This window comes from Rhea americana, unplaced genomic scaffold (assembly GCF_003343005.1).
Source record: "Rhea americana isolate MKP2758 unplaced genomic scaffold, rheAme1 scaffold_8, whole genome shotgun sequence".
NCBI lineage: Eukaryota > Metazoa > Chordata > Aves > Rheiformes > Rheidae > Rhea > Rhea americana.
In genome coordinates this window covers 273,796-299,556 of record NW_028186978.1, presented here as the reverse complement: position 1 = coordinate 299,556, position 25,761 = coordinate 273,796, and the positions used below count along the sequence as shown (strand labels likewise).

Genomic DNA, 25,761 nt, shown 5'->3' with positions numbered 1-25,761 from the left:
GGGAAATCATACACTTRTCACCTCCTGTATTTACAGGAGGACAGTGCAGCTGTTTGTGGAAAAGGAAAAGCAGTTAATAGAGTCGTTGATTTTAAACAAGGCTATCAGATTCTCCAGTCATAGCTTTTCTGAAATGTGGATGAAAATCTTGCCAAAAAATGTCTATGTCATGCCTAACTCTCACTAGTTTGTTCACGCTGAGATGAYGCACTCTCCTCATGACAGCACTCCACTACTACGGAAAGCTTAGTCACCCTTGTTGCTGAGTATCCTGCCAACCCARCAAACACCAAAATCTCTATTGTGTCCAAAAGGATTTCTTCAGACTATTTTTTTTCCTGAGTATGTTTGTTTAACATCTGAAACATCTATGATACAGGTTTAAAACATGGTTCTTACTATCCGCAGCAAAYGGGAGAACATTATGCAGCCTGAATGCTTAACTCTTAGCTAGRACGTGAACAGGACAGTGGAACAGGCTACATTTGCTTTGTGCTTCCCTCTACCAGYGCATCACCTTCACTATCTTCTGGATTTAAGTGCTCATTTAGATCTTAAAAAGAAAAACCCTTTGGCAAAGCCATCTACAGAAAGTCTTCTAAAAAAAAAAAAAAGGCACATGATATCTGTTTATTAATGGAACTTGCCCTTTTTGGCATGCTGCAAATTGCAATCAAATGTAGCTTTGCTTCCTTGCTTCACCAGCCCAGAGAGGGACGGGTGCTCCTCTGGCATCCAGGATGCGCAGAACACACCGCCTGAAAGCAGCGTGTTTCTGTTACAGAAACAACTGAAGACAAGAAGCGAGGGAATTTAGGATATTTTTTGTCAACAATWTAGTTGATTTTTATCACAGACACATTAAAAGACACAGTTGCCCTTGTCTAATGAAAGTGTTTTTACATCAGGTATGCATGTTAGGGATAAATTAGGCTTTACATTGATCAACACAAACTTTTAATAAGAAGTGTTGAGCCATAGCTAGATTCTGAATGTGTGTTTTAAATTTCCCCTGATTTTCTTCTGTATGAAAGAAATCAATCCAGATTACAAATTCAAAATACTTGCTTTCAATAATGGAATATTCTCCTTCATCTTCTAGATATTATTTTATTCTTATACTTTTGTCTTTACTTTTAACATTCAGCATTTTAAGAAAGATATCAAATGCTACTTGTTYCCCTTTTTCTTGCATGCTGTATCCTATCAGTTTCAAACTAGTATCTAAGCTGCATTTTGCACACCATTTGGGATCGTTTCCAGTTTTGTGAAATATCAAATGATGGCATTGAATATTTACTTTAGATGGAAGGTTGATCCTCATTAGAGAGACTCTACTTCTTTTATTTACCATTTCTGATCATTACTTCAGGAGAATGACATAGCCTGTTAACGCACACTACATACTATGCTGCAGAACAGACTGAAGATGCAAARATTTCCCATGAAATATTGAGACTGTCTGTAGAAATCAACCCTTATGAGAAGATACTCTTCATGCAGCATGGTCAAGAAGTAATTTTTAACTGTCTCTGTTTTACTCTAAATACTCATGATCTCATTACTTACTTTTTTGGAAAGGCTTCAGACTATGAGGAGTGTGAACTATTTGACTCATGAAAACAACTTTCTGTTACGTCCTGGGGAATGTGAAGTCAGACCATTCAAAGAAACCCAAGAAACAATTACTTTTCATTAGTTGTGTTAATCTACAAAAATATAATTCTTTTATAAATATAATATTTTTACAGGGAGAAATTAAAAAGCCAGAATAGTTTTTGACTTAGAAGACATGAAGCAAATTAAATAATATAGTCAGTTTTGCTCCCTATGCTTTGGCTTTTGTGCATAATCTCATCCTTATGTTCAGAAAAAGCCTATCCACGAATCAGCCATTATACTCCCAAGTTTATGGAATATTTTTTCTTGTTAAGGAATGTGACATTCTTTGCAAAGCAGGAACAAATGGTGCAGATTCATCTGCTTAATAAAGACTGGAAGAGTGTCTGAGAATTCTACAAATGCCAGTGCAATTTARAAATATATTTTTGGGTGCAAGCTGAGGCATTCTTGACATGTCTTTTGCTGTGCAGTATTGGCAGCATGATGGCAACATGATGTGGTCATAGGTTAATGCTATACTTGGAATTTTTTTGGTTTGTTTTCCGCATTCCCTTGCTTCCTTCCTCAGTGAAGCTATTTCCTTCCAAACACTGTTTAAATTGGTATAGACTAGCCAGAGCATAGTCTGGGCTGGTTATCAGCAGGCCTCACAACTGGAACGAGTGTCTCTAGATTTCCTTATCCACCTCCCCAGCAGTTACTGTCATCAAAGCAAGTGATTTTAGGACAGAGATGAATAGCCGCTCTTAGAATAGAATTCTGCAGCAAGGTCAACGGTGTTCAAAACAATCCAACCAACAGCAGGAAATTCCCTCCAAGATTGCTAAATCTTGTTTACAGGAGATGTCTTTCTGCAGGATATAGGCTACCCTAACACTGTGTTAAGAAGGTCATGTGACATAGCACATTTTCATGGGTAGTCTCAGAAAACAGCTAGGATCAAGTCCTGGCAAAATTCCCACTTACTTAAGTGGCRTAGAGTTTCACACAAAGTGTTTCATTAGAGAAAGGGTGGAAACTTTCTATGTTTAAAATCAGTAGTGTCAGGTGGTGTCTAGGTTGGCACATGAGTAGAAGGCAGCATATACAGCTTTCCTTGCTGGGAGCCCTGAATGGGTYGTAGCAAAATCACATTGGACTGACAGATATAAAACAATTCCTAAACTAAACTATCTTGGAACAATAGTTCCCAGAGAGGCCTGGGACACTTGATCAGCCACAYTGCACTAGCAAATAGGCGATTAGGAATGCTAACACAATGGCCACTCACTCATCCTAGCACAGAAGAAAACCTTTTTTTTCAGTTTTGAATAACAAGATATGGGAGATCCAATCTTGGTGAATACTTCTAAGAAATATTTTCAAGAAATATTTATACTTCAGAAAATCATTTTATCATGCATATTTTACAAAGAAAAACAAAGGTTCAAATTGACAAATGAACTGTCAGTTATCCACTCTGTCCTAGATACTGGTAACAATTTTCACTAAGCGCGAAAAGTAACTGTGGTTAAAGAGACAGTGAATGAAACCATATTTACATGCATTCTGTATGTACAATCACAACTCAGCTCTCAAAAGTCCAATCAGTAGTTTGGATTTCCTACAGCTCAGATAAATCCCCTGTCCTTTTAGGTCTCTGCAGTTTCTCAAAAGCTGTTGAAATGACTAGCTGAAAGTACTGACCTGTGTGCACACCATATAACTACCTACGTACCTTGTAACAAATCATGGGTGCCTATCACAGTTTTCTGGTTGCTTAGACTTTAAAAGGTCTGGTTATTCACATTCGTTCAAGGAAAGTATTAAGCTTCTGGACATCAGTGTGGCAGAGTAAAGAGTTAAGTACTGTAATACCTGAAAGTGTATTAAATGAAACAATTAAATCTTTCCTTTTCTTAACCATCACAAATCCTCCTTACTTGGTTTATATATACAGCAAAACTTGTAAGAATTGATCTCAAGGGACACYCTGAGGTTCACCAGATCAAGGGAAGAGAAGAGCATAAGCAGCACTGACAAACTGACACTTTCTCGTGATCCCTTCCCCAAAACATTCATAAGTGTATGACTTGGGATTCCCCTCAGATTCTTTACTTGCTTTTCAGTTCTCATAAAATCATAAGGAAAATGTCCCTAAGATGAGGGTTCCCAAGCTGCAGCCTAGGTATCCGTACTAGAATGCAAGCTACTTTCCAGCGATACTCAGATGCCAGCCCAGAAAGCTGAATACCTCTTTTTGCACATGTGGCTCAGCAGCGTGGATCTAGGAACTTCTCTACCAAAGTCAGTTCAACAGCATTGGCATTTGGAAGCCTTACTCTAATAAGAGCAAGGAGCCCTCTTTTTATCTGGAATAACAAGACGCATAAGGTAATATTTACTAGGTTACAGACTGAGTCTAACAGAGGTGTCATAAGTTGCAACTTTCTCATTTATGATGATGTTGCTATCCAACACAGATCACTAATCTGTCATGGAGATTAGCAGCCTAAATTGTGTGACAACCACCAACACCGAAAGCCTCACAACAGTAATGGCTTGCTATTCACTAGTCTGTTCTAAGGACATAATATCTGTTAGCACCATCCTTTAAGTTTAAAGGTCAATGATCGGTTTTGAAAAGAAAGTAGGTTACAGAAATATTAAATATTTAAAATAATACTCATGGTATTAATGAAAAGAAACTACTCATTTTACTGGATGACACAGATTGGTAAGCATGTACTTTTAACATACAAATGGCAAGTTCACTTCATCTCATGCCTTTAGGCTCTGCTTGAATCTGTCAACACTATGCATGCAAATTTTATTGCACTGTTTGTGAGTAGCCTTTTACATGCAGAACATGCTTAAATGTATTTTTAGGATATGCCTAATACTTTTAAAATGCTACCCTAAATTCTTCACTCAAATTCACACAGCCCAGCCCCTTTTGGACTCATTAAGAGACACCAAATGAAGTACAGTTAGAACCAGAACTTGCAAAATTTAGGCTGGCTTGCTTGTACCCTTAAAACACGCTTCATATTGTGAAGAGTAAGTTTTTAGGAGACACAATTTGCCATTAGGAAGGTCTTTAACTGTCACTTCTATCTTTAAAGGAAAATTCAACTTGACATACACACTTTCTCTCTGTTATCCAAACTTAGTATTAGGCTAACTGTCATACAGTTTTCTCTTTTAAACAAATAAGAAGTGAAAATGTGAATAAATTAAAGCTGAATAAATAAATGAATATTCTTCATATGCCCATTTTCCTTGAACATTTTTATAAGTGTTTATGCTACGTCTAGACTGCTCACAGTTAGTACTTTGAGCATGATACATAACATTTGCTATTGGTATAAAGCACTGGCTAACTTGCACTGTGTACTCTGTAACTGAATTGGAGACCTAACCTTCATAAATGAGAATAAATAAAGGTATCACTCAAACAAGCATAGGGTGGAGAGCACTTTGGGGAGTGATGTGAACAAGAGGAAACAAGACAGTGTATTGAAAGTCACTGCTTATCCTCTTTAACTGAAGAAATATGTTAGGTTGCAAATAGAAACACTAGATTTAAAATTAACTGTTTTCCTTCCTGCATAGAGAAAGGTTTCTTGACATGTTCAATAACAGATTTATTTTTCTCAGATTATTCAGATGTCTCCTGTATTCTCAGAAGTAATTGTGCATCTTTTTTGTGAATACTGGAATTCATCAGAAATGAGTGAAGTATACTGAAAAGCCTCATCATAAGGTCCTGCAGTGGAGCTTACTCAAGGATTTGCAATATTTCATTTGCCTGTAAGTACTATATCACCAGTGTGCCAAAGCAGGAGTAAGAAATCGACTGGACTCAAGTGGACTGTGGGTCATGCCAACATCAGACACTCAACGCTATCATTAATCACATATGTGCAGTATTGTGTAAAAATATGTGGCATTTTTCATTTTATCTGATTAACTTCTCCAGCTCTGCAGGCCAGATGGGGCTGGGGAGAGGATTTAGAGGACTGCTGTTATTAAGCATCTCCGACAACATTTCACTAAGTGCTTTACTGGATTAGCCAATCTCCCATTTTCTGCCACCGTTCCTCACAATTACTGTTCATCACAAATAGCCGCAGTCTTACGGTGTAGATGGGCATGCACTTGGCTGGTGAGCCATATGTATATGGCCACTTTCAGGACTAAGAGATTTACCTATAAAGTAGTTAGAGTACATTTTCTAATTACCCATTTACTACATGGGACAGTCTGTGCTCATGGAATATGGACAATTTGTCCTGAGACAAAAACTCTTCATGTCCATTAAGCATCTGTTAGCTATTATTCTTTTTTACTGATACCCATGATAATGCTGTATCTAGTATTAGTTTGTATGAAAAAGCCAGTTATATGAGATGCTGTTAATTTCTTAGGTTTTTAAAACTCCCTTTTCTATGCATCTGGGTACACATCTTAATGCAAATAGTATGTTCCTACATGAATACTCATAGTCAAATGAGTAAAGCCAAATTTGCCATATTTAGAGGAAAAAATCTTTTTGTACTGCAAAATCTTTTGTAGAAAAATATACAGGGAAGTGTAGAAAGATTGCTTTTGGTAGGCAGTGTTTTAATTTGGTAGGGTGGAGTTTTTTTTCTATATACTAAAAACTAAAAGAAAGCACTACTGAAAGATGATTTTTATAGAACATTATGTTTTGAAAACATTTCACTATCTAAACTGGTTCCCTTGGATTCCAAACAAAGGAAATCAATGAGATTCTTGCAAAGTAATACTCAGCTTCGCTTTCCAAATTGTCCCAGCTAAAGAGGATCTTATGAAATCATGATTTTAGTTAGGTTTTCTTAATCTACATGAAGATTATGCCATTCTTTACGATTTATCTTTTTCAAAAGTGAAAGCACATCTACTGTCAAAATAGCAGGCCCAGTCCTTGGCTTGCTTGCAGCTGGATATATTGGCAATCCCATTTTCCCCTTCTGCCTCCCCCCGCTCAACTTTTGGTATTATTTTGAACGAAAGTTGAACTCTAGCAATGTGCCATCTAAACTTCTGATTTACTTCTAGTACAGGCAGACAAGAAGCATCTCATCTCAACACCCCCGTTAAGCTGAGGCACAGCTTATATCAATCAGATCAGTAACTTCATGTTACAAAGCTTAAATATGCTTAGAAAAAGACGAATTGAAAACTGAAGTCAGCAGGTATTAGGAAAACAATAACAGCAAAGAGCTTTGTTGTTGTCAACCAGCAAGCTAAATCACACRTTCAATTTAAAGAAAACAGATGTACAGACACTACTAAAGGAAACAGGGCACCTTTGATCTCCCTGGCTTCTGCTGCTCGCTCACAAAGGACAGTTGCTTCCATTAATGAGGCTTTTCTAGTTTATTGGGTTCACTGATTTCATGTACCCAGACCAGGAGGGAAATTGCACCACTCTTAAGAAACCACTTTGAAATCTTGTAAATATTGAGCCATAAAACACTCATGTCACTTATTGCCAATAAATAGGATGTATTTGTAAATACTTCATATAACTGCTTGGTGATATTTAAAGAATGTGAATGGGGAGAAGGAATACAGGTAATGCATTTTTAGATGAGCTAGTATTTGCTTAGGTGAGGGACTGAGATGGTAGAAGGAAGAAGTCATTCTTTAAAATGATCCAGAATTCTTCAGAATCACTTTGCAGAAAATTAAACAAAAGTGCACACAGAGAATGTCATTTCTGGTATCCTTAGAATCACTCATACAAATCCGACCAAATGGCTTAATAAACTAATGACCTCCTATTTGCACAGATCAAGGGGGATCTATTTACTCCTATTATACCTAGGAGATCAGTATTACATGCTGCATGCATTTAGTCACCAGTCTATGTGATTTAACAAGAATTTAACAGTTCACCACAGGTAAGAGTCTCATGTTCATGACAGTTCTGACAGGTACATAAAAATGCATTTTGAAGAGTCAGTGTCTAAATCCTGCTAATCTTAAAATTTTAAAAGATGCTTGCATAGCTTTAAAGATTATTGTCTCATGACGGCTGTTTACTGTAGCAGCTGTTAAGAATCTGTGAACAGGCATACCATAGGTAAAAAAAGATTAATTTACTGTTTGTCTAGTTTACTAGATGTTGCTGTAATACTGGATTATTTAGATTCTCCGTTTTATTGTTATTTCACAAGGCTTTACTGAAAGTAAAAAGTTAACTAGTGAGCTCTCATTCTCCTCTACTGCATGTCTTTCTAAATCACTTTTGTTGAAGTGCCTTGCATTCTTGAGTATGCCATGTTGAGTTTCTCTCTTTAATTTGCATTTACATCCTTTATTTACAAAGCTGTCTGTTGAATACAAAAGTCTCAGTGCAGTTTATTCCTTTCTCTTTTACTTTTAGCGACATTTCAATTTATTATAATTTATTTAACGCTACTGTAATATTTAACGCATGCCTCCAGTTCAAATTAAGCTACAAATGGCAAAGGGACTACATAACTCAAAAGGACATAGATCTTACTTTTCCTGGAAGCTTACTGTGTTGCTGCATAACAGAATTACATTTTGATTAAAAAAAATTTGAACACTGCTCTGCTTTTTTTTTTGCCACACAAGACTGCTTTCTGTAGTTAAATTTGCATGTGTGCTCACAACCAGCGGAGCGTGTGTGCGTTGACTTGCATTTAAGAAATTCAGGGACAAACCTTTCTGCTCATGCTGACTTTGGTACAGAAAAAATCTCTACCTTTACATCCTCCCACTTGAAGGTCAAAAGACCAGAGTATCCTTTGCCTGGCATCACATGAGAGGAGTAATGAAGGCTGAAGTGGGATCACTGCCAGCTGAGGGATCTGCAGCTGCTTGTGGAGGTTATAATTGCTTCTTGAAATGGCTGCTCTGGTGGCACGTGGACCTCTCCAGCCACTGCCACCAGTACTCATCCTTGCCTTGGACAAAGAAAAGCATGGTTTCTAAAGATTATACTAGGGTCTCTTCACACTGAATTTAAAGAGACTTAAAAGGAGCAGAGTATTACCAAGACACTGTTAAATGGACTAAGTATCTTTGAAAATGAAGTTTGAAAAAAAACCCTGTATCCTACATATATGTATCATACACATCACGAATTCTTCTGAAATAATTTGTGTAACTGCCATTAACTGAGAATGAAGTTGCAGATAAGCAGCTCTGCCCCGATCCATGACTGCAAGCTCTTTGGAGCCGAGGTTGTGCTCAGACCCTGCACATCTCACCAGGATGTTGACCTGAGCTGGGTGAATCTTTACTAGATAACATTGCTGCACCAGCATGTTGCAGGGAAAGCATTCAGAAGGGAGGTCCTGCTGCCCTATGTGAGCAGTACGGCTTTTGCAAGTAACACTCATCAGAAAGGGCAGTTTTAAGTTAGCTGTAGAAGGTCAAAACTGCTGGATGTGCACATTTTTCTTCTTTGCCTTTCTGTTGACAGCTGCATTTCAAAGACTTATTGCTGTGCACATTATGTAGAGTACTGGAATGGTAGCAGAAATACACATGGAACTTCAAACGTGAAAAGCTTTCCTATGTAAATCTTGAAAAAGAGACAAGTAAAATTTGACTTTTTCTAGGGTGGTTATCATTTTGCTACGGAAAATTTGGAGCAACTCCATTAAAGTTAATACTGTTCTCTTCGATGAAAACTCCAGGTTAGTCAATATGGTTTATAGCGAGCTCCAGACTGAGTGTGTGAAAAAAGGATAAAGTATTTTGGAGCAGGACTTCTCTGCAGTATCTAATATGATGTATTAGAATGCTTGGTGTTCCAAGTCTCAGTTCAACTCTGAATTAATATTGCTAATATTCTCTTAGTTAAAGAAAATTTACATTTGATTGAAATTGATGTTTTGCTCACGGAAAGGTTATTCTAAGCCTATTTCCTACTTTTATTAGAATCCTCATTCACTAATTCCAGGCAATAATTCTCCTTTCTCCAGGAAGCACTGTTCTAGCACCTCAAAGGTTTCCTTGTAGTCCATCTTAATTAGGTGCTTTTATATCTATGATGATATAAAATATTAGGCCTTTTGATGTAACAAATTCATGCAATAAATTAATTTGACATTAAAAACAGAAAAAAAGTAGAATTCTTTTCTGATTAGAAGCTGGTTGCAGTATACTGCATTATTTGTTCTGGTCAGAAACCCTTGTTTCAGAATGACAGAACTGATTTTTTTTTTTTTTTTTGAGAAGTTACAAATGTTTCATCAGAAATTTTCTGAAAAGTTTCAGATGAATTACAGAGCATGTCTTAGCCAGGCAGATGAAAGCCAGTTTCGGTGCAGGAATTTTATTTCAATTTCTTCTTTTTCATAGCGAAAAAAACTCTCACAACTTATTCTGGCTTTCTTTACCTGGCTGTGGTGGGTGCCTCTCTGCTGAAGCACCATCTTTTTTGCATACCTCCTGAGGAGTCAGAGGGCTTTTTATGCACAATAAGAGATTGCCGATGGAATTAACAGCTTGAATTTTGCAAATACAGTTCTGCTGGATTTCCTGCAAGAGTTTTTTTTTTTACTATGTCCATTATCTTGTAAGAGTTGACATTTTTAATTATACAGTGTTTAAAATGCAATAGCATACAAATATAATGTATAATAGTCCTTTTTTTTCTAACATTTTTATTTAGCTAATTTCTTTAAATACTGTTTTTTTTTTTGAGATAGATTTTCCTTCTGGTCTAATTCTGATCTCTTGTTTGCAATTCACTGCACAATATGAAAGATTTTTCCCGCCCAGAAAAAAATATCATTTTTCTTACTGCTATGAGCCCTCTCCCCTCAAATAAAACTACATCTACAGCTCTGTTGCTATATGTTACTGAACAGTATTAGTTAGGGGGTGCTCAGCACTTGTTGCAGGCACTGCACAAAAACATGGTTGCTGCCAATCCTTGGCCTGAAAATTTTGTAGTCTGATATTGTGAACTGGCCCCTGGCAGAAAACTGAACCGACAGGACTGAAATGGTGCGATGCCCTGAGGACAAAGGGAGCGCTGGAGTGAATGATCTTAAATACAGGGGGCAGAGAAGAGTTAAATCCCTGTGGAGATTTCCCCAGGTGGTGGATACTGAAACCTCATGTTTGAAATTACATCTTGCTGTGGTAGCTCCAAAGAAATGGAACCAGATGTGGTCATCGCTACCCATCAGGCCACCATGGCAAGCTAATTTTGCCAAATAGCCCAAATATACACAAAGCTGTAATGACCTTTAATTCCTAACAGCTTCACTAGATCTTATTAAAAGCAGTGGTGGGTACAGGGATCAGAAACTACTGGTTTCAACTTTCAAATGAGTTGGCTGAGGATCCTAACCCTWGTGACATTACAATATAAGATGTCTTATGAGCAAAAGGATTATTATAAATACTACTAATCAAGATACAGAAGGAGAACAAGGACTTTTAAAAGAAGGAAAACAAACTTTTTGGTAATCATTTTTTCTTTTCACATTTTGAGGAAAAAAACACAGAGAGGAAATTGTCATTATTTCTGTTCTTAGAAACATAGRTCTGATGGGATGATAGTGGGAACAATATAAGATTTTAGATAATGGGATAATAGGAAAGGAATTGGATTTTATAGTCACCCATAAACTCTCTAATGGCAGTTAAGTGCAAGGGTACAAGTTACAAACTTGCTACGTAGGCTTGCTAAACTGTGTCTAAGGGTAAGCACACCAATTGAAAAATGTCAGCTATCTTTTCATTGAGTTTTAAAATCTGATCAAAATACCTATCTTCATATTGTTCATATTTTTCTGTTGGACTACATTCTTTCCTTAGCAAATGTATTTTTGCGTTCACAACAGCAAAATTCCTTGCTTGTAGTAAGACATAGGCTATATAAGTTCTTTGCAATCAAAAAGTATTTCCATTTGAGTTCATCTTTATAAAATAGCCTATTGTACTTGAAGCAGTAACAAGATACCTACAAAATTTTCCCAAGATCATAGAATAGCTTAACAATATCAATCAACAAATTGAGATGTTTCATTTCTCATCTTCCATTTTTTTTTTCCATTTTCACTGAGTATCTGTTCTTTCAACTATTTGAATTCTATGTATTTGGCCAGTTGAAGCAAAAAATCTTCAAGAGATAATACCATAGAAATATGCTGGCCAACTTCAGTAAGGTTAATATACCATGAAACATAACCATGTATATACTTACCATGTTTCTACACTTCTTATAGGTACAGAAGAAGGTTTCTTTTATAATCAGACAAAGAGAAGATGCTTCATATTTTACTACGTCAGATTGCAAGCCAGACCCTTACAGCCCGCAGGTGACAACATATGCCCATATGAAATAGAACGGATTTTACCAAGTACTTTTAAAGAACAAAATCAGTTTGAAAAGTGRCCTGAAGCTCTCCTAAAAGCTTCCATGGCTGGGAAATAAGCCAAAGAGTCTGTGTTTCTACAATACTTGTGATGATGCCAGTGATAAATATTTGTGCAGTCATTTTCCCTCTTGCTTGAAGTGAAGTATCTGAGTGCTTGCTTGAGAGTCCTAATGGACCATAGATAACTTTATCTTGCAATGAACAAAARATTCAAAGAAATCAAATTACAGAAGCTATTACTAGTGTGTGAAGATTTAGAAAGTGGTATCCATGAAATAAGATAATATTCCTTATAAGATCTTCTGGCTACTTGCTTACATGACAGAGGCATCTACATTGGAATACTTAGAGATGGATTATTTATTATATAAACTATTTAAATTAGAATCATATATCTCAAATAATKTGCAACAGTATAGACAAATACTTTAGTTATTGGGTGAGATTTTATGGCATGTGCAGAAAGTTAGACTTGCTGATCACAACAGTCTTTTTGACCTTAGAAAGGGAACCATGGTTACCAATATGATCTGAGATGTAAAAAGACCAACTCACAATCCACCACTAAAGCCCTCATGGCCCTCAGAATTGACACCAAGATTAGATTTAGAGGTAAGATAGAATGGAAGTAGAGAACCTTAAAAATTTCAACTACAAGGTTCTTCTTGTTTAAGAATATTTCTACTTTACTCCACTAAAGAAAAGCACAAGGCCAATCAACATAGCAGGGGTTGCACATATATTTGTATATGTGTGTTTTGTATATACTAATTTATTAAAATCACACAGGAACATCCTCTTTGTTTTCTTTTTCCATACAAGTGAAAGAAAAAAAATCTGGCTACCAGATGGAATGTCAGGATTTTAATCAATAGTGTAAGTCTCATTAGGTTCTTAAGTTTGGAAAACATGAGGTGTGCAGAAGATTATTGTCAGCACTTTAACATTAAATAGCTGGAATTGTGAGTATGTTCATTCAGCAAATTCTTAGAGCAGCAAAACAAATTCATCAACAGAAATGCTTGATTGCAATCTAGTTTCTACTGGTTCTGCTGAAGGAGTGATTCTGGGGCAGCACTGGCTCCTGTTAAGATGAGAAATTTGCTTCTTTGGACCAGCTGCATGACTCTGTTGCTCCATGATCAGTGAAAAGCAGCAGGAGACAAAATCAGTGTTCTGCCAGTTTAATGCAACTGTCCTCACAATTTACATCCAAGGTTTCTTTGCTTCCCTTTGAAACTTAAGTTTCATTTGAGTCTGAACTCTTCATTTCTGTCCAGAATCATTCAAAATTTTTCTTCTCCCTCCAAATTACTGATCTCCCTCTTTAACAATCCTGCTGAGAATGAAACAAACCTCTCCTTACCAGGACGCTCAAGAAAGACAATGTTTTCATTTGCACTGAAAAACTTCATGTTAAAGTAAATCCAATCATGTTAGTACATGCATGTGTGATATACAACTGCAGTGCCCACTTAAGTTCAGCTCTGTGTCAGGTTCAACAAAAAATGTAAATATTTGCTAAACTACTGATCAGCAGAAACATCATGGCAGATGAATCTCACATGTTTTTGTCATCTGTTAATGAAAGGGTTCAGGATGAACAGAAAGAGGCATGGTTAGAGCTAGTATATCAAGGCAAACACAACAAACCAAGAGGCTGTGTACATGTTTGACAAATGACAGATAGGGAGAGAAAACAAAGACCAAGGCCAGGCTTCACTTCACAGCCTTCTGGACCACTTGACATCTATRTCTCAGTCCTCTCAGCTCTGAACGCTGGCTGCAAAGATGTCCAAATGAGAGAGCACAGCACAAGCATGGAAAAGACGTTATACAAAACTCACRGCCAAACAAAACTGCTAACTATCTAGCTTTTCAAAGTGAAACTTGCTTTTATACTTTTCAAGGATTCAATTGCCTTCAGGATAATCAGATTAATGGAYTGAATGACTATTTGAACATTTCCCTGGTGGTAATGAATGTTTCCCCAGTCTTACGGGCCAGAACCAGTTCAGTGCCTGGAGATTTTTTGCCRTGACTGGCAAGAACAGGCAAAGGCACATGCTGAAGTCTTCTCATTTGTGGCTCACTAGAGCAGTCCAGTTGTTATTTCAGCTCAGGTGGCAGATACTATGCTATGTTAGGATGGCTGCCAAAATACAACTTTAGACCATCAAGTAGTAAGAATAACATAGCAGAAATTTTAAAGGACRCTGCTATGTTTTTAAGATGAGCTTCTTAAAGCACTGATAGTGACTAAAAGCCTCTTGGAGCACCAACAGACAGAAAGGCAATTAGCTACAACTGAACATACAGATAGAAGAACCYGGGTGTTGGTTCTCTCTCACCTCTTTTGAGAAGTGAAGCTTGACAACAAAGTACTAAAATATAAAACCCCAAAGCACATGAGAAAAACAGATTTTCCTTTGTCCATACGCCTTTTCACCAAGAGGCTTTTTACTAAGTAGGTTCCCTTAGTATGGACAAAACTCTCATCCATATTTGTATGTTTGATTTGCTCATCCCAAGCAGAATCTGACTAAACATTCCTCCATTACTTTTTATTAGATCTTTCTATGTTATCCTGGATATATGTATATCAAACACACTGGGACAAACATCTATACTTCATAAGTAAACTCTACTGCTAACTGACCCTTTTATAGTCTGAAAATACTGATATCAATAAGCAACTTCTGTTACATAAGATACTTCTTGTATAAGGAGAATTTGGTCCATTTCTTCTTTCCTTGGTCCCCCTCCCATTTCTCTTTTCCCCAGTTCAGGGGGTCCCAGCCCTCTATGAGCTCCTGCAAGTTCATAAACTTGGCACTGTGGAGGGAACTTGGCAGGTTGATAAATTCTTTGCCTTTGGTGCTCTGAGTGACTACTAAATATTTTTTTGCATATAATAAAGATATTAATATGGCATATGAATTCATCTCTTCCTATGGAGTGCTGACATTAATTATGTTGCAGACTATGATCCCTTCCGAATACAGCTTTCTTGATCTCAAGTTTCTTACCCAGTGCTAAGCATGCTGCAATACTCAGTGAATAACAGCATCAATAAGTGCTTTGATGTCCCTCTCTCTCAYGTACACACACACACACACACTATATGAAATGCAAATTTAGACACAGTTCTGAAAATCTCAGTCTCTTAATGAGATGTGCATTGTAAGATAATCTGTTCTGTTAGCATTAATTCCATTTTCAGTGAGAAAAGGCTGGTGGAGCTAACCTTTAGAAATTGTTCAAATTCTTATAATTGGAATTCTGTCATAAAATTAACAAATATGTAAATCATTTACATAAAACAGAGACATCAGACAGCTTGTTGGATCTGCTTTTTTTTTTTTTTTTTTTTTTTTTTTTTTTGTATTCTGCTATTGAATTTGTATTCTGCTTATTGCATGCAGATCTTAATATGAAACCTATAGTGCAGCTGGGCTCCCTCCTGTGTCTGCTACAATCGTGGCATTCCTTAGGAGTAATAAATATTCTCTATACAGTAATTAAGTTTAGGTGTGACTGCCAATACAGAGCTCAGAAGGCTGCAATTAATATTATTGTATGTATGTCCTGTATTTCCTGTTTTCTTTGTAGCTTAACATGTTTACTGCTAAATTAGAACAAAATTAGCAAATCACATAGCTCGTTTTTACTGAAAATAGCAACTCAGTGATACCTTTCCTATCTAGGACTGACCTTCCCAAAGCTGGAACAGCATACAGTAATAAGAGAAATCAGTTATCTTGGGTCTAAGCCAAACACCAATTTCATTTCTCTGACTGCTCTCTCCTTCCTAGCTCTTCTCCCTGCTCTCCCCASTAACGTTCACATATGTGAGCTGGAGTTAAGAAGTTGCAGTTGGTAAACAAAACAAAGGCAAAACTGCTAAGAAGTTAATGAAAACATCAGTAAGTCAAAACATCTGGATCTCATCATCCACCTCTGACGTAAGGAAGCTGTCCAGATGTTAGCAAAATTGTAGCAGTTGTAATTTTTTTYGAGCAAGGCTCTTCCAAACAATCGGATGCAGAGCAGTTCAGCGCTCTCAGCAGTTCTGAGGAACGTTTCAGATATGTAATGGTCTTTCAGACGTGTGAAATGCCCAGTCACTGCCGAAAGCACACACTGTGCTGGGAGCCGGCTCTGGGAACCAGCAGCCCCAGCTCGCGAGAAGTGCAGACAAGCGCTCAAGGAGCACGAGGGAACAGGCGGCCTCGCGGACGTCTATCGCAAGCAGAGACTTCCAGCGAGACTAAATGCTCATCTTGCGGCATCCACTGTTTAATACTAGAGTTTAAAAATATCCACAATGATGAATTATGAACCTGGGCCCAAGGAGAACAAACTGTAATTTTCATCTTTCCCACTCATTTTTAATTCCCGTCTGACAGCATATGCCGCATAYGGGCCTTGGATGCTGAAAGGTATAAACGATGAGGCTGGTTTCCTAACAGGTGGTTGCCAGGTGTACTGCTTTTCCTTTCTTCTCGTGTGCAAGGCCGCCTGTCGGAACAGTGACATTTTTCCTATTTGGGCGCTCATTCTCTGCGCAGCGAGGGACGCCGCTGCCCCGCTCCTCTCGGCCTCGTTTCACGGGCTGCCCTGGCTCTGCTGCCTGCCTCTGTGGCCCCTGCTTACGGAGAAACACTTTGGAGCCCCTCGGAAAGCAGCAAAGGGATTTCTAAAACTTCCTAATTGCTGAAGCGTCCTGGGGACCGAATTCCTCCCAGACACATCCCTAAAATCTCAGGAACAGGGCAGGCCACGGGGCCGCTGGCTGTTTGACTCAATGCTAGAATTGGCTAAAATGACTGTGGAAAAACAGAATGCYGAAAAAAGGGTGTATTTCCATAATCCCTTCCAGCTGTTGTAAACTGAATGCATGAGGATTTTGTAGCAACCACACTTAAAACGTGCTCAGCATACTGTGTACTTCTCCCCGTGAGCCTGGACGAAGCGGGACCATTGCCGTGTTCGGGTTACAGAACCGGCAGCGGAACCCCGGGACAGAGACATTTCAAATCTCACCGACGGAGGAAAACGTGGAAGTCATAAATTAAACTTTATGATTGTCCAGCCCACCAGCACTGGAATTTAGTTCTGCCATACGAAAACACCCCTTGCAAATACCTGCGGTGGCAGAGCCTGCGCCCTTCCCGGGGAACGCTCCAACCTCCCCGGGTACCGGAGCGCAGGCTCGAAGCGCACGGGCACTGGGAATCGGACGTGCCCGCGGCTGCGCAGCAGCAGCACCAGAACCACGCTAAAAGCTGCTGGGATCTTCCTAACACTCCTCTTGGTTTTTATCTACAGAGTGACAAATTAAAAAATACAACAGGGAATAAGTACCTGACAACACATTTAATTCCAAATGCCATTCTGAATGAGGATTTTGACCGAAGGATTTTGCTTTAAAAAACTCCACTCACATCACAATAAAAAACATCAGTGCCATTAAAAAAAAGTTTATTTTATTGATCTTATTTGAAATAGAGCGTGGCAATGTTTTCAAAAACTGACAGATATGTGGTACGTATGAACTGTAAGTAGAGYGGTAAGTGGACAGAGATTCATTTCAGATTATTTTTAATGTCAAAATTTAAAAGAMGACTCACATCATCAAAATTAATATTTTCTCCAACAGCTGTTCATACTGCAAGTTTGTTTTCCAATTCCACGGATAAACAACAAAGCTTTTGAGGACTGGTAAAGGGAGGAAATTTTAACCTGATAAAGAGTTTATAACCATTCAACCTAAATAAATTATTACTACATTTTGCCCTGTATATGCTATGCCTGCCTTTTTATAAAAACTGCTTCTTYTGTTATGAAATAGTTGTGTATTGTCTTGCTGTTAGTTTTCCATAAATCATACTCTATTCACAAAAACATATCAAACCAATAAACATTCTCTATTTGATGAGAATGTAGCTATATGAAAATACTGTATTTTTTAAAAATTAGGTTTCTAGTTAACTATATATAAAATACAGTTAATATATCGTAGTATCACAGAATGACTGAGGTTGGAAGGGACCTCTGGAGATCATCTAGTCCAACTCCCCTGTTCCAGCAGGGTCACCTAGAGCACGTTAGACAGGGTTGCGTCCAGGCAGGCCTTGAAGATCTCCAGAGAAGGAGATTCCACAACCTCTCTGGGCAACCTGGTCCAGTGCTCTGTCGCTCTCACAGGGATGAAATTCCCCCTCATATTCAGGCAGAATTTCTTGTGTTTCAGTTTGTGCCTGTTGCCTCTATATATATTTAATAATTTAAATACTAAAAATTTGTTTAAATATATGATAGCTTGAATAAAGCACCAAGTTGACCCCAAATTAGGAGTCATTTCCTGAAAATGCTGATACAGTTGAACAGGGACAAATACAAGGCTGTATATCATGTGGTCTCAGGTTTTGCAATGTATCCACTGCATAGATATTTTATAAAACATTATTTCACTTATAGTCGCTGACAGTTCTCCAAACTCGGAACACAGCAAACACTTACRGCAGTAATATCTCTCCTGCATGGCTATAGGTTTCAGGGATATGCAAAACTTACTACAAAAACTTTACCTTGAACCGGAGTTTTAATAATTTCCCAAGGATGAAAATTAAGGAAACATGTATGGATGTGTATATGTACACACACATATATATACCTACAAGTATAAGTCATAGCTGGGTATTTTTTAAGAATGAGGAAGTCCTACACTCACATATCTTGCAATCCATAAAAAGGCACATTTTAAGGCATCATAGTTAAGTGAAAACAGCAGGTATAAACAAATGGAAATACAGAGATGTTGATAATGGAGAACAAATCAGCCACCAGCAAGAGTAACTAGGATGTCTCACATGATCCCACTGATCCTAGACAGAGTCATGCAAAGTTGGATATGGCAAATTGTAAGAAAAAAATAAATCTTGATATAATTCTGACTAATCAACATGAATTTAAAGGACAATAGGTCTAGCCAAAAGAATCTGCAGACAAAATCTTCATGAACAGGTTTGAAATTAACCCAGCCTTTATTAAAAGCATGAAAAGTAGATAAAAACTGACTGACAAGTCTCCTGAAAGAAATCTATGTGGAGAATAATTGCTCGATGGAATTACTCTTTTTGCAGTCCTAGAGTTTTCTCTGTGCCTCAAGATTATTCTACATCTTTAGCAGTAACTTGTAAGGACATACATAACCCTTCCAGATGATTCAAAGAGTATTAAGTAGGCATAATGAAAAGTGGTCAATGATTTGCAGATTTCTGCAAATGAGTGATTTTTCACCTCACTGAAAGTTAAACAACACAAAACAAACAAACAAACAAAAAGGGCCATTTTATCTAAAATGAAAAATTTCCAGTGAACTAAAAGGTTCAAAATCAAATGAATTCTGTGCTGAAGGAAATGCTGTGAGCTTTTAATGAACTTTTAATTAAGAAAAAATTGATATAATAAAAATGATAAACGGTAGGTAAGTAAAGAAATGATAAATATAGTTACAAATAGAGAAGTTAAGGTTTTATTTTTTAAAATAACAAGAACTGTTTTCTTCAGGACTTTCATTGACTGAGTCAGTGCAGCAAAACCGGCAGTAATTCACAACATCCTAGTGGATCAATACACCCCCCCCCCTTTTTTTTTTTGTCTACAGTACCAGATATTTCAGAAGACAATCTGGTCTTCTCTTCCTTGAAAAATAAGTTAATTTTAAAAAGAAGTGTATGAATAGTCTGTTGCACTGGGTGCTGGACTGTGTTTTCTGAAAATGCTGGTGAAAATGAGGAAAAAAGGGATCTTGTAGTCATGTCACATGGGGCCACAATGGGTGTCAGTACCGTGCGGATCAGTGCTACTCTGTGCCATCTGCAGTCCGTCACACATGAGCCCAAATGGAAATCTATCCAGTGTTTTGTGGAGATGTAYGTTTTGGAGCTGCGAGTGCTGCTAGTGCACTCTGCAAAAACCTGCAGCAGGCTGCTGCCCTCATGCATAAAACCCCRGTTGCATTTGGGTAGGTCCGTCTGCCAAAGGAGGCCAAAAACGCTTCCTTTCTCAGCTGAGGATGTGGTTTGACATCAGCAAGGGGAATCAACTGCTTTTGGAATTCCCAGGGAAATGTTTTTGTTTCCCATGAATGTAGTCACAGGAAAAATTATAATTTTTGAATCACTCATTTAGAGAACCTGGCAACTCGTGTCTCATTCTGTCCTTTTATTCTTTGCTGTTCATTCCATTGCCCCAAATTATATTCCAGCTCTACTGGACATATTTGATGTCCCAGCAATTGAAAATGCTTCCATTGTGTTTAGTGATTTATTTAGTGATTCATTTTCCACATTTTAAGATCACCAGACACGACTATAAACACGCGTCTAGATTTCCTTTTCTGTGTAAACTACGAAAAGGAAGAGGCACTGAGTGGAAAAATCATGAGCCACGCTGCCATCAGAGCAGCCCGGCCACGGTACGACCATGCTGAACTGCAACTCGCTGCTCCTCAGGAAAAGTACTTTGCACGCCGCGCGCCTGCGGCACGTTCTCATCTTTACACAAGCGAGCCTGGCCACGGCTGCCCGAACCACGGGCTGCGCTGCCACGTGGTGCGGCCACGCGCGCAGATCGGCAGCCCCCGCGCGAGCGCTCGGACGGGACAGGGAGGGAGGACGCCCGTCTTGCCCTTCTGCATTTCTGCCCRCGGCCGGGGCAGCATCGCGAGCCGAGATGAGCCGCGAGGACAGTCCATGCTCATTTTCATCCCCTGATTGCTCTGGCTCAAAACGCAGCCTCCTTTAAGCGTAGTTCTTTAGTTCCGTGAGATTTTTTTAGTACCTTTAAAACTGTTGACACTGGTGGTCCATGCAGAATGCTGTCTTTCTTCTGTGTCATTAAGATCACATGATCTAGCGCAAAGACATTCTGGAAAATAATTTGCCATGGTATTTTCCCAGGGTATTCCGCTAATAGGAGGCAGACATTACTGCCTGCTGGATGATCGTATCAGATTGCACTGCACKATTTGCTATCCCTGTACACAGGCTAACACTTTTCTAGGCAAAACATTGTTCGAATTATTTTTTCTTGTGTATGCCATAAAGAAATGCATAGTTCACATTTTCTTCTTTTGTCTCCGCATATCACGTGCTTTCTTAAAGGTGCGTCCCAATAACGCAAATTGCCGATGCAAGCGAATCTCTCATTTCAGTGGCATGACCTGTCTTTGTAATTTCTAGGCATTGGCAGTTTCAACTGCTGATATTCTGGAGGCAGTGACATGGTTTGTTGATGCTTTGTTTCTCTTCTCGAATCTGTGTTGATCTATGAAACCTTTTCAGGAATACAGCCTCCTACCTGTCATCCATGGCACACCGCACCGCTTACTGGGGTTCAGCCTGACRATTAAATGGCTTTCTGACTGAGAGCAGCCCAAATATGTTAGCAGACTGACAACAACTACGTCACCAGCACAGTCTGGAAAATGGAACTGTCACTGCTTTTAAGGGTCCTCTAACATCTAAGCCTTGTATTGATAAAACCTGTGACRGCTCATAACCATCTGCCAAGCAGAATAAAAACATGCCGGCCTTTATCAGCGCAGTTAAAGAGGCTACAGGGTTCATGTTCACTCCTCATTTCTAGGAATGTGACAGAGTCTCAAGAAATATAATTAGCAGTTGTCTATCCCCCAAATATTTGACAATCATATGCAAGGTTAAATATATGTATTTATCAAGGCCTTTTTATATCCTGATAAAAACCCATATATTTTCATATGTAACTCACATACAGAATGCACAAATTACATATCATTATATGCTTTTCTATGTGAACTGGTGAGAGGAAAACAATTTCATAGAAGACAGTTGGTAGTTCTCTTATTTGGAAGCAGGTCAGAGATTCTTGGAGACTGTTGATGTGAATGCCATTCTGAATTTAACTATAAATTAAGAAGCTTACTTCAAGGCATTCACATAAACATCTCTAACAGGTGGAATGGAAACTAATTCCAGGGTAAACAAGTGTCCAGCTGACCAGGCAGCACACAGATTAAACAGAGGTCCACTTGGCCCCACCAGCCTCCCTTCTGTAGATCTGTAGATCCATGCTTGTCTTATTCACACTTTCTTTCCTCTCACTGCCCCTTCCAATGGAGTTTCAGCAGTGTTGCAACAGTTGCTCTGAGACAGGACTGCTGCTCCTTTAAGCTACCAAAAATGTCCAGTTTTCCTACTCTAATACACCTTTGAGACATGAAACAGACTATCTACCCAGTTCAGGTCGTCATGGGAAAGAGGTTAGTGTCCAGCATTTCTACAACATGGGCAAGTTTGTGTCTTAACTGCAGAGCCCTGAAGTGAATGTCACGACCCACCTCCAGTGACGTGGGTCCAAGAGGCCYTACTGTAAAGCAGTGGTAAAGCTGAGGTCTGTCCAGGACACTCACTGTCCTTTGCTATCTGTGCGAACAGCCACCAGATTTGCCCAGATACTATCACAGTGGACAGAACACGGATTTTATAAGCTGCTCTGATTTCGAGCACATTGCTATCTCTGCTACTATATTAATAACTTTCATGGCTGTAAATTATTCCTTATAACACCATGTAACTTACTGTAAGAGCGCTAGGGGAAGACTTAAAAAAGAAAAAAAAAATAAATCCTTATACTGTTTTCCTCAAGATTCTAATACAGACATTCAATTTAAAGCTGTTTTTCTTTACCGGCCAGGGTCACTCACTGCCTAATTACCTGATGTAATCCGTTTTGGAATCAGTGCACCATCACAAATGTCTTACATTACTTAGCTGCTCATATTTCTCCAAAAGATAAGTGCAGGAAAATGATGTAAAAGTTCAGTTTACATTAGTGGGCCATAAGGTCTGTCTCTTGGTCATCTCATCCTCGATCTTATCATGATGCACATTTCTCCTCCCTCCTTCCCTCCCTCCAGGATAAACCACCCCCAGAGTAAGTATACAAACAAACCAAACTCTCTGGCACGTCACGCCCAGTGTGCATTTCTGCTGCCTTTTCTGAAACCACTAAATGCCACCATAACAAAAACGACAACCCAAAAGTGTGAACAAGAAGCATTCAGKCTAATAGGCAGACCATAAGAGAAGAGGGAAAAAAAGAACAATAAAATATCTCTTCCTCTAGCCCTCTACTATGGTTTGCCTCAGGTTTTGAGGCTTTGCAAATCAAAATAGAATTGTGAACTGTAACCATATAGTTGTTCTTAATTTATATCTCAGAAGTCTAGCTCTGGCATACCTGACACTCACTTGGAGCTCAGAGCAGTGAAATCCCTGCCAGAGGAAATACCAGCAATCGTTCAGCACACAGCCCAGCTATTCCAACTGACACACTCCCTGGCTGCAAAACACTCCGTAACGCAACTTCACTGAAGCACATCCCAGCAGTAAAGCACAGGGGCTCACTTTACAGCAAAATAAAATGCTTCAGCACACTTCAGTGTGAGCAGTTTGCACCACAATTTCAGAGCAAAATTCACTGTTCCGTTTCCTTAATTTATTTTTCTCTCATGTACTTAGCAAAACCTACGCAGCCCCACTGCAGGCGTAGCACCAAAGTAACATGACACAGAAACAAAATACCAGAGAAACACTTAAGAGGTAACACTGCTATATTATGCAAACAATACTGCTAATCACCRTTATTGATTATGGTCCCCATACCCAATCTTAAAATATGCTTATTTAACCTCCTTCTCACCTGCCAGTCGTCTGTCTCTTGTATTTTTCCAGATAACATCCAAGGCTCTAGCAGTGGAGTCCCTGATATGGTCACTGAATGATCTTTTCAGAGGGGCTTTCACTGGGTGATTCATAATGCAGATCGATCACACATCCAGCGCGAAACGGCTGTCGCCTGGCCCCAGGAAAAGGGGCATTCTTTGCCCAGGGCTCTGTCTGAAATTCTCTGCACCAGGAAGGTTGTTACTTTATATAATTTGTCGTCAGCCTTGTGGAGCTTTTCCTTCAAGAGTCAGGCATTGCAGTTCTCACTGCGGATGCAGGAGAGCTCAGACTGCAGCCAGCCTACTGGAAAGCTGCCAAAATCTTACATCTGGAACAGTTTACAAATGAGCTAACGATAGAGTCATTTAGATTTGGGGCTTTATTTGTGGATATCTATAGGATTCTAGCTTCCTGTTTAATCAAATAATTTACTGGGCACATACTTGCATGCTCATTTACTAGGATATTTCCCTGCTTAACTGATATTTCAGGTAATCTTTCATGGTTTGAGATGAAAAAGGTAAGGAATAGAAAAGAGATAAAATTATTCTAAATATCTGTGGTCCAGTTATTTTATTTTGTTACCATATTTTTCTTGCACGTTTGTGGCACAAAACAGGGCCTGATTCTGAGTGCTCTGGGTGTAGTAATTTATGTCAGTGCAGTAACAAGGGGAGGGAAATACAAAATAGGCAGGAAAAGGGGAGGGGAGACGGAAAGAGGAAGGGAAAAAAAAGGAATTAGGAGTTTGTCTCTTTGCTAAACGGAAATACAGGATCTTCCACACAAAAAGCTGATCCAGGATTTCAGTAACTCAGATTAGTAGCCACAGGGAATGAAACCATTTGACCTTGCTTATTATACTRACCTTGTTAATTGATTACTGTGGCCTGTGACTTCCCTGAGGAAGGAAGGAATAAAAGGGTAGTTGAGCCTCTCTTTCCTTTCCCAACGGTATGTATGAGGTGCCTATGGTTATGTGTGAAGAGGTGAAAGATCCCAGCCTGCAAACATAATCCCCTTGGGTACCAGTGAAAGCAAGGGCTATAGAGTCAAGTTGTCCTAGTGTGAAGTCAAGCCAGAGTCCTTTATTTTTGCAGCAGCTATTGCAGTTTAAAGTCGGATAGTGTTATTTTCCTGAGAAGTATGATGTTATCATTAAAATTGATTGATAACTTCTCACAAGGTCAGTGAACACAGGATCAAATTACAGGATCACAAGTTTCAGCCTGTGTTTTTCCACTCTTTTTGAACTCATTAAGAACAAAACAGTTTTTCTTTTAATTCTACACTAGATAATTTATTTCACGTTTTCTTATCTGTTGTATCTTTTCCTGCGCCTTCTCAGTCCCCTTCCTTTTCACTAGTCCTCATTTCCTCCAAGACAAATCATGATCTCATTCTGACAATGAAATGTGCAGGATTTATAATAGTGTAACTGCGAGAAGAATTGGCTCACCACCTATTTAATGCAAATCATAATTTCTTCCCATCTAGGCCTTTGTCTTTTATCTTTATAAAGCATCTGAAAGTGCTGATGTCCTGCATATATGTTTGCACAAAACCAGCAGCAACAAGGGAATTTGCAATTGCTTTCCCCATTATACCCCTACTACTTTTGTGGAGGCAGAGGGAGAAAGAAGCAGCCAACTTCCTAGAGAAATTCAAATTGATTAGACACTAATCAAATGTGCTTTTTTTTCTTTTTCTATCCTGGCAAATTTTTCTTGTATAGCAAGTGAAAATGCTAACATAAGCAAATGCAGGCATTATGACCGTAGTGTAATCTAAAGAAACTTAGAAAACATATATGGCCTATTTAGATGRCATCTGCCTGTCACTGTTTCTATTAGTGACCAGTTGAGAAGCGCACTAGTTCACTTCTAACTKAGGATGCAGTAAGCTGCAAGAGAAGAGGCAATATCTAAATCTGGAGCCTGGTATGTATACCTCTGAATTTGAACTAAATACCACTG

General features: G+C 38.7%; 1 protein-coding gene across 5 annotated transcripts in view; it reads right to left on the bottom strand.

The window, feature by feature from the left end:
- Positions 1-25,761, bottom strand: part of DLC1 (DLC1 Rho GTPase activating protein) — a 234,443-nt gene that overhangs the window by 75,598 nt on the left and 133,084 nt on the right. Inside the window, exon 1 of one of the 5 annotated variants that reach the window (XM_085322783.1) lies at positions 23,760-23,967. The exons of the other annotated variants lie outside the window; for them this stretch is intronic. Coding sequence (XP_085178909.1) covers positions 23,760-23,874 — 115 coding nt within the window. The 5' untranslated portion in view covers positions 23,875-23,967. Of the gene's footprint in view, positions 1-23,759; positions 23,968-25,761 lie in introns of those variants that run through there. 5 annotated transcript variants of the gene reach the window in all.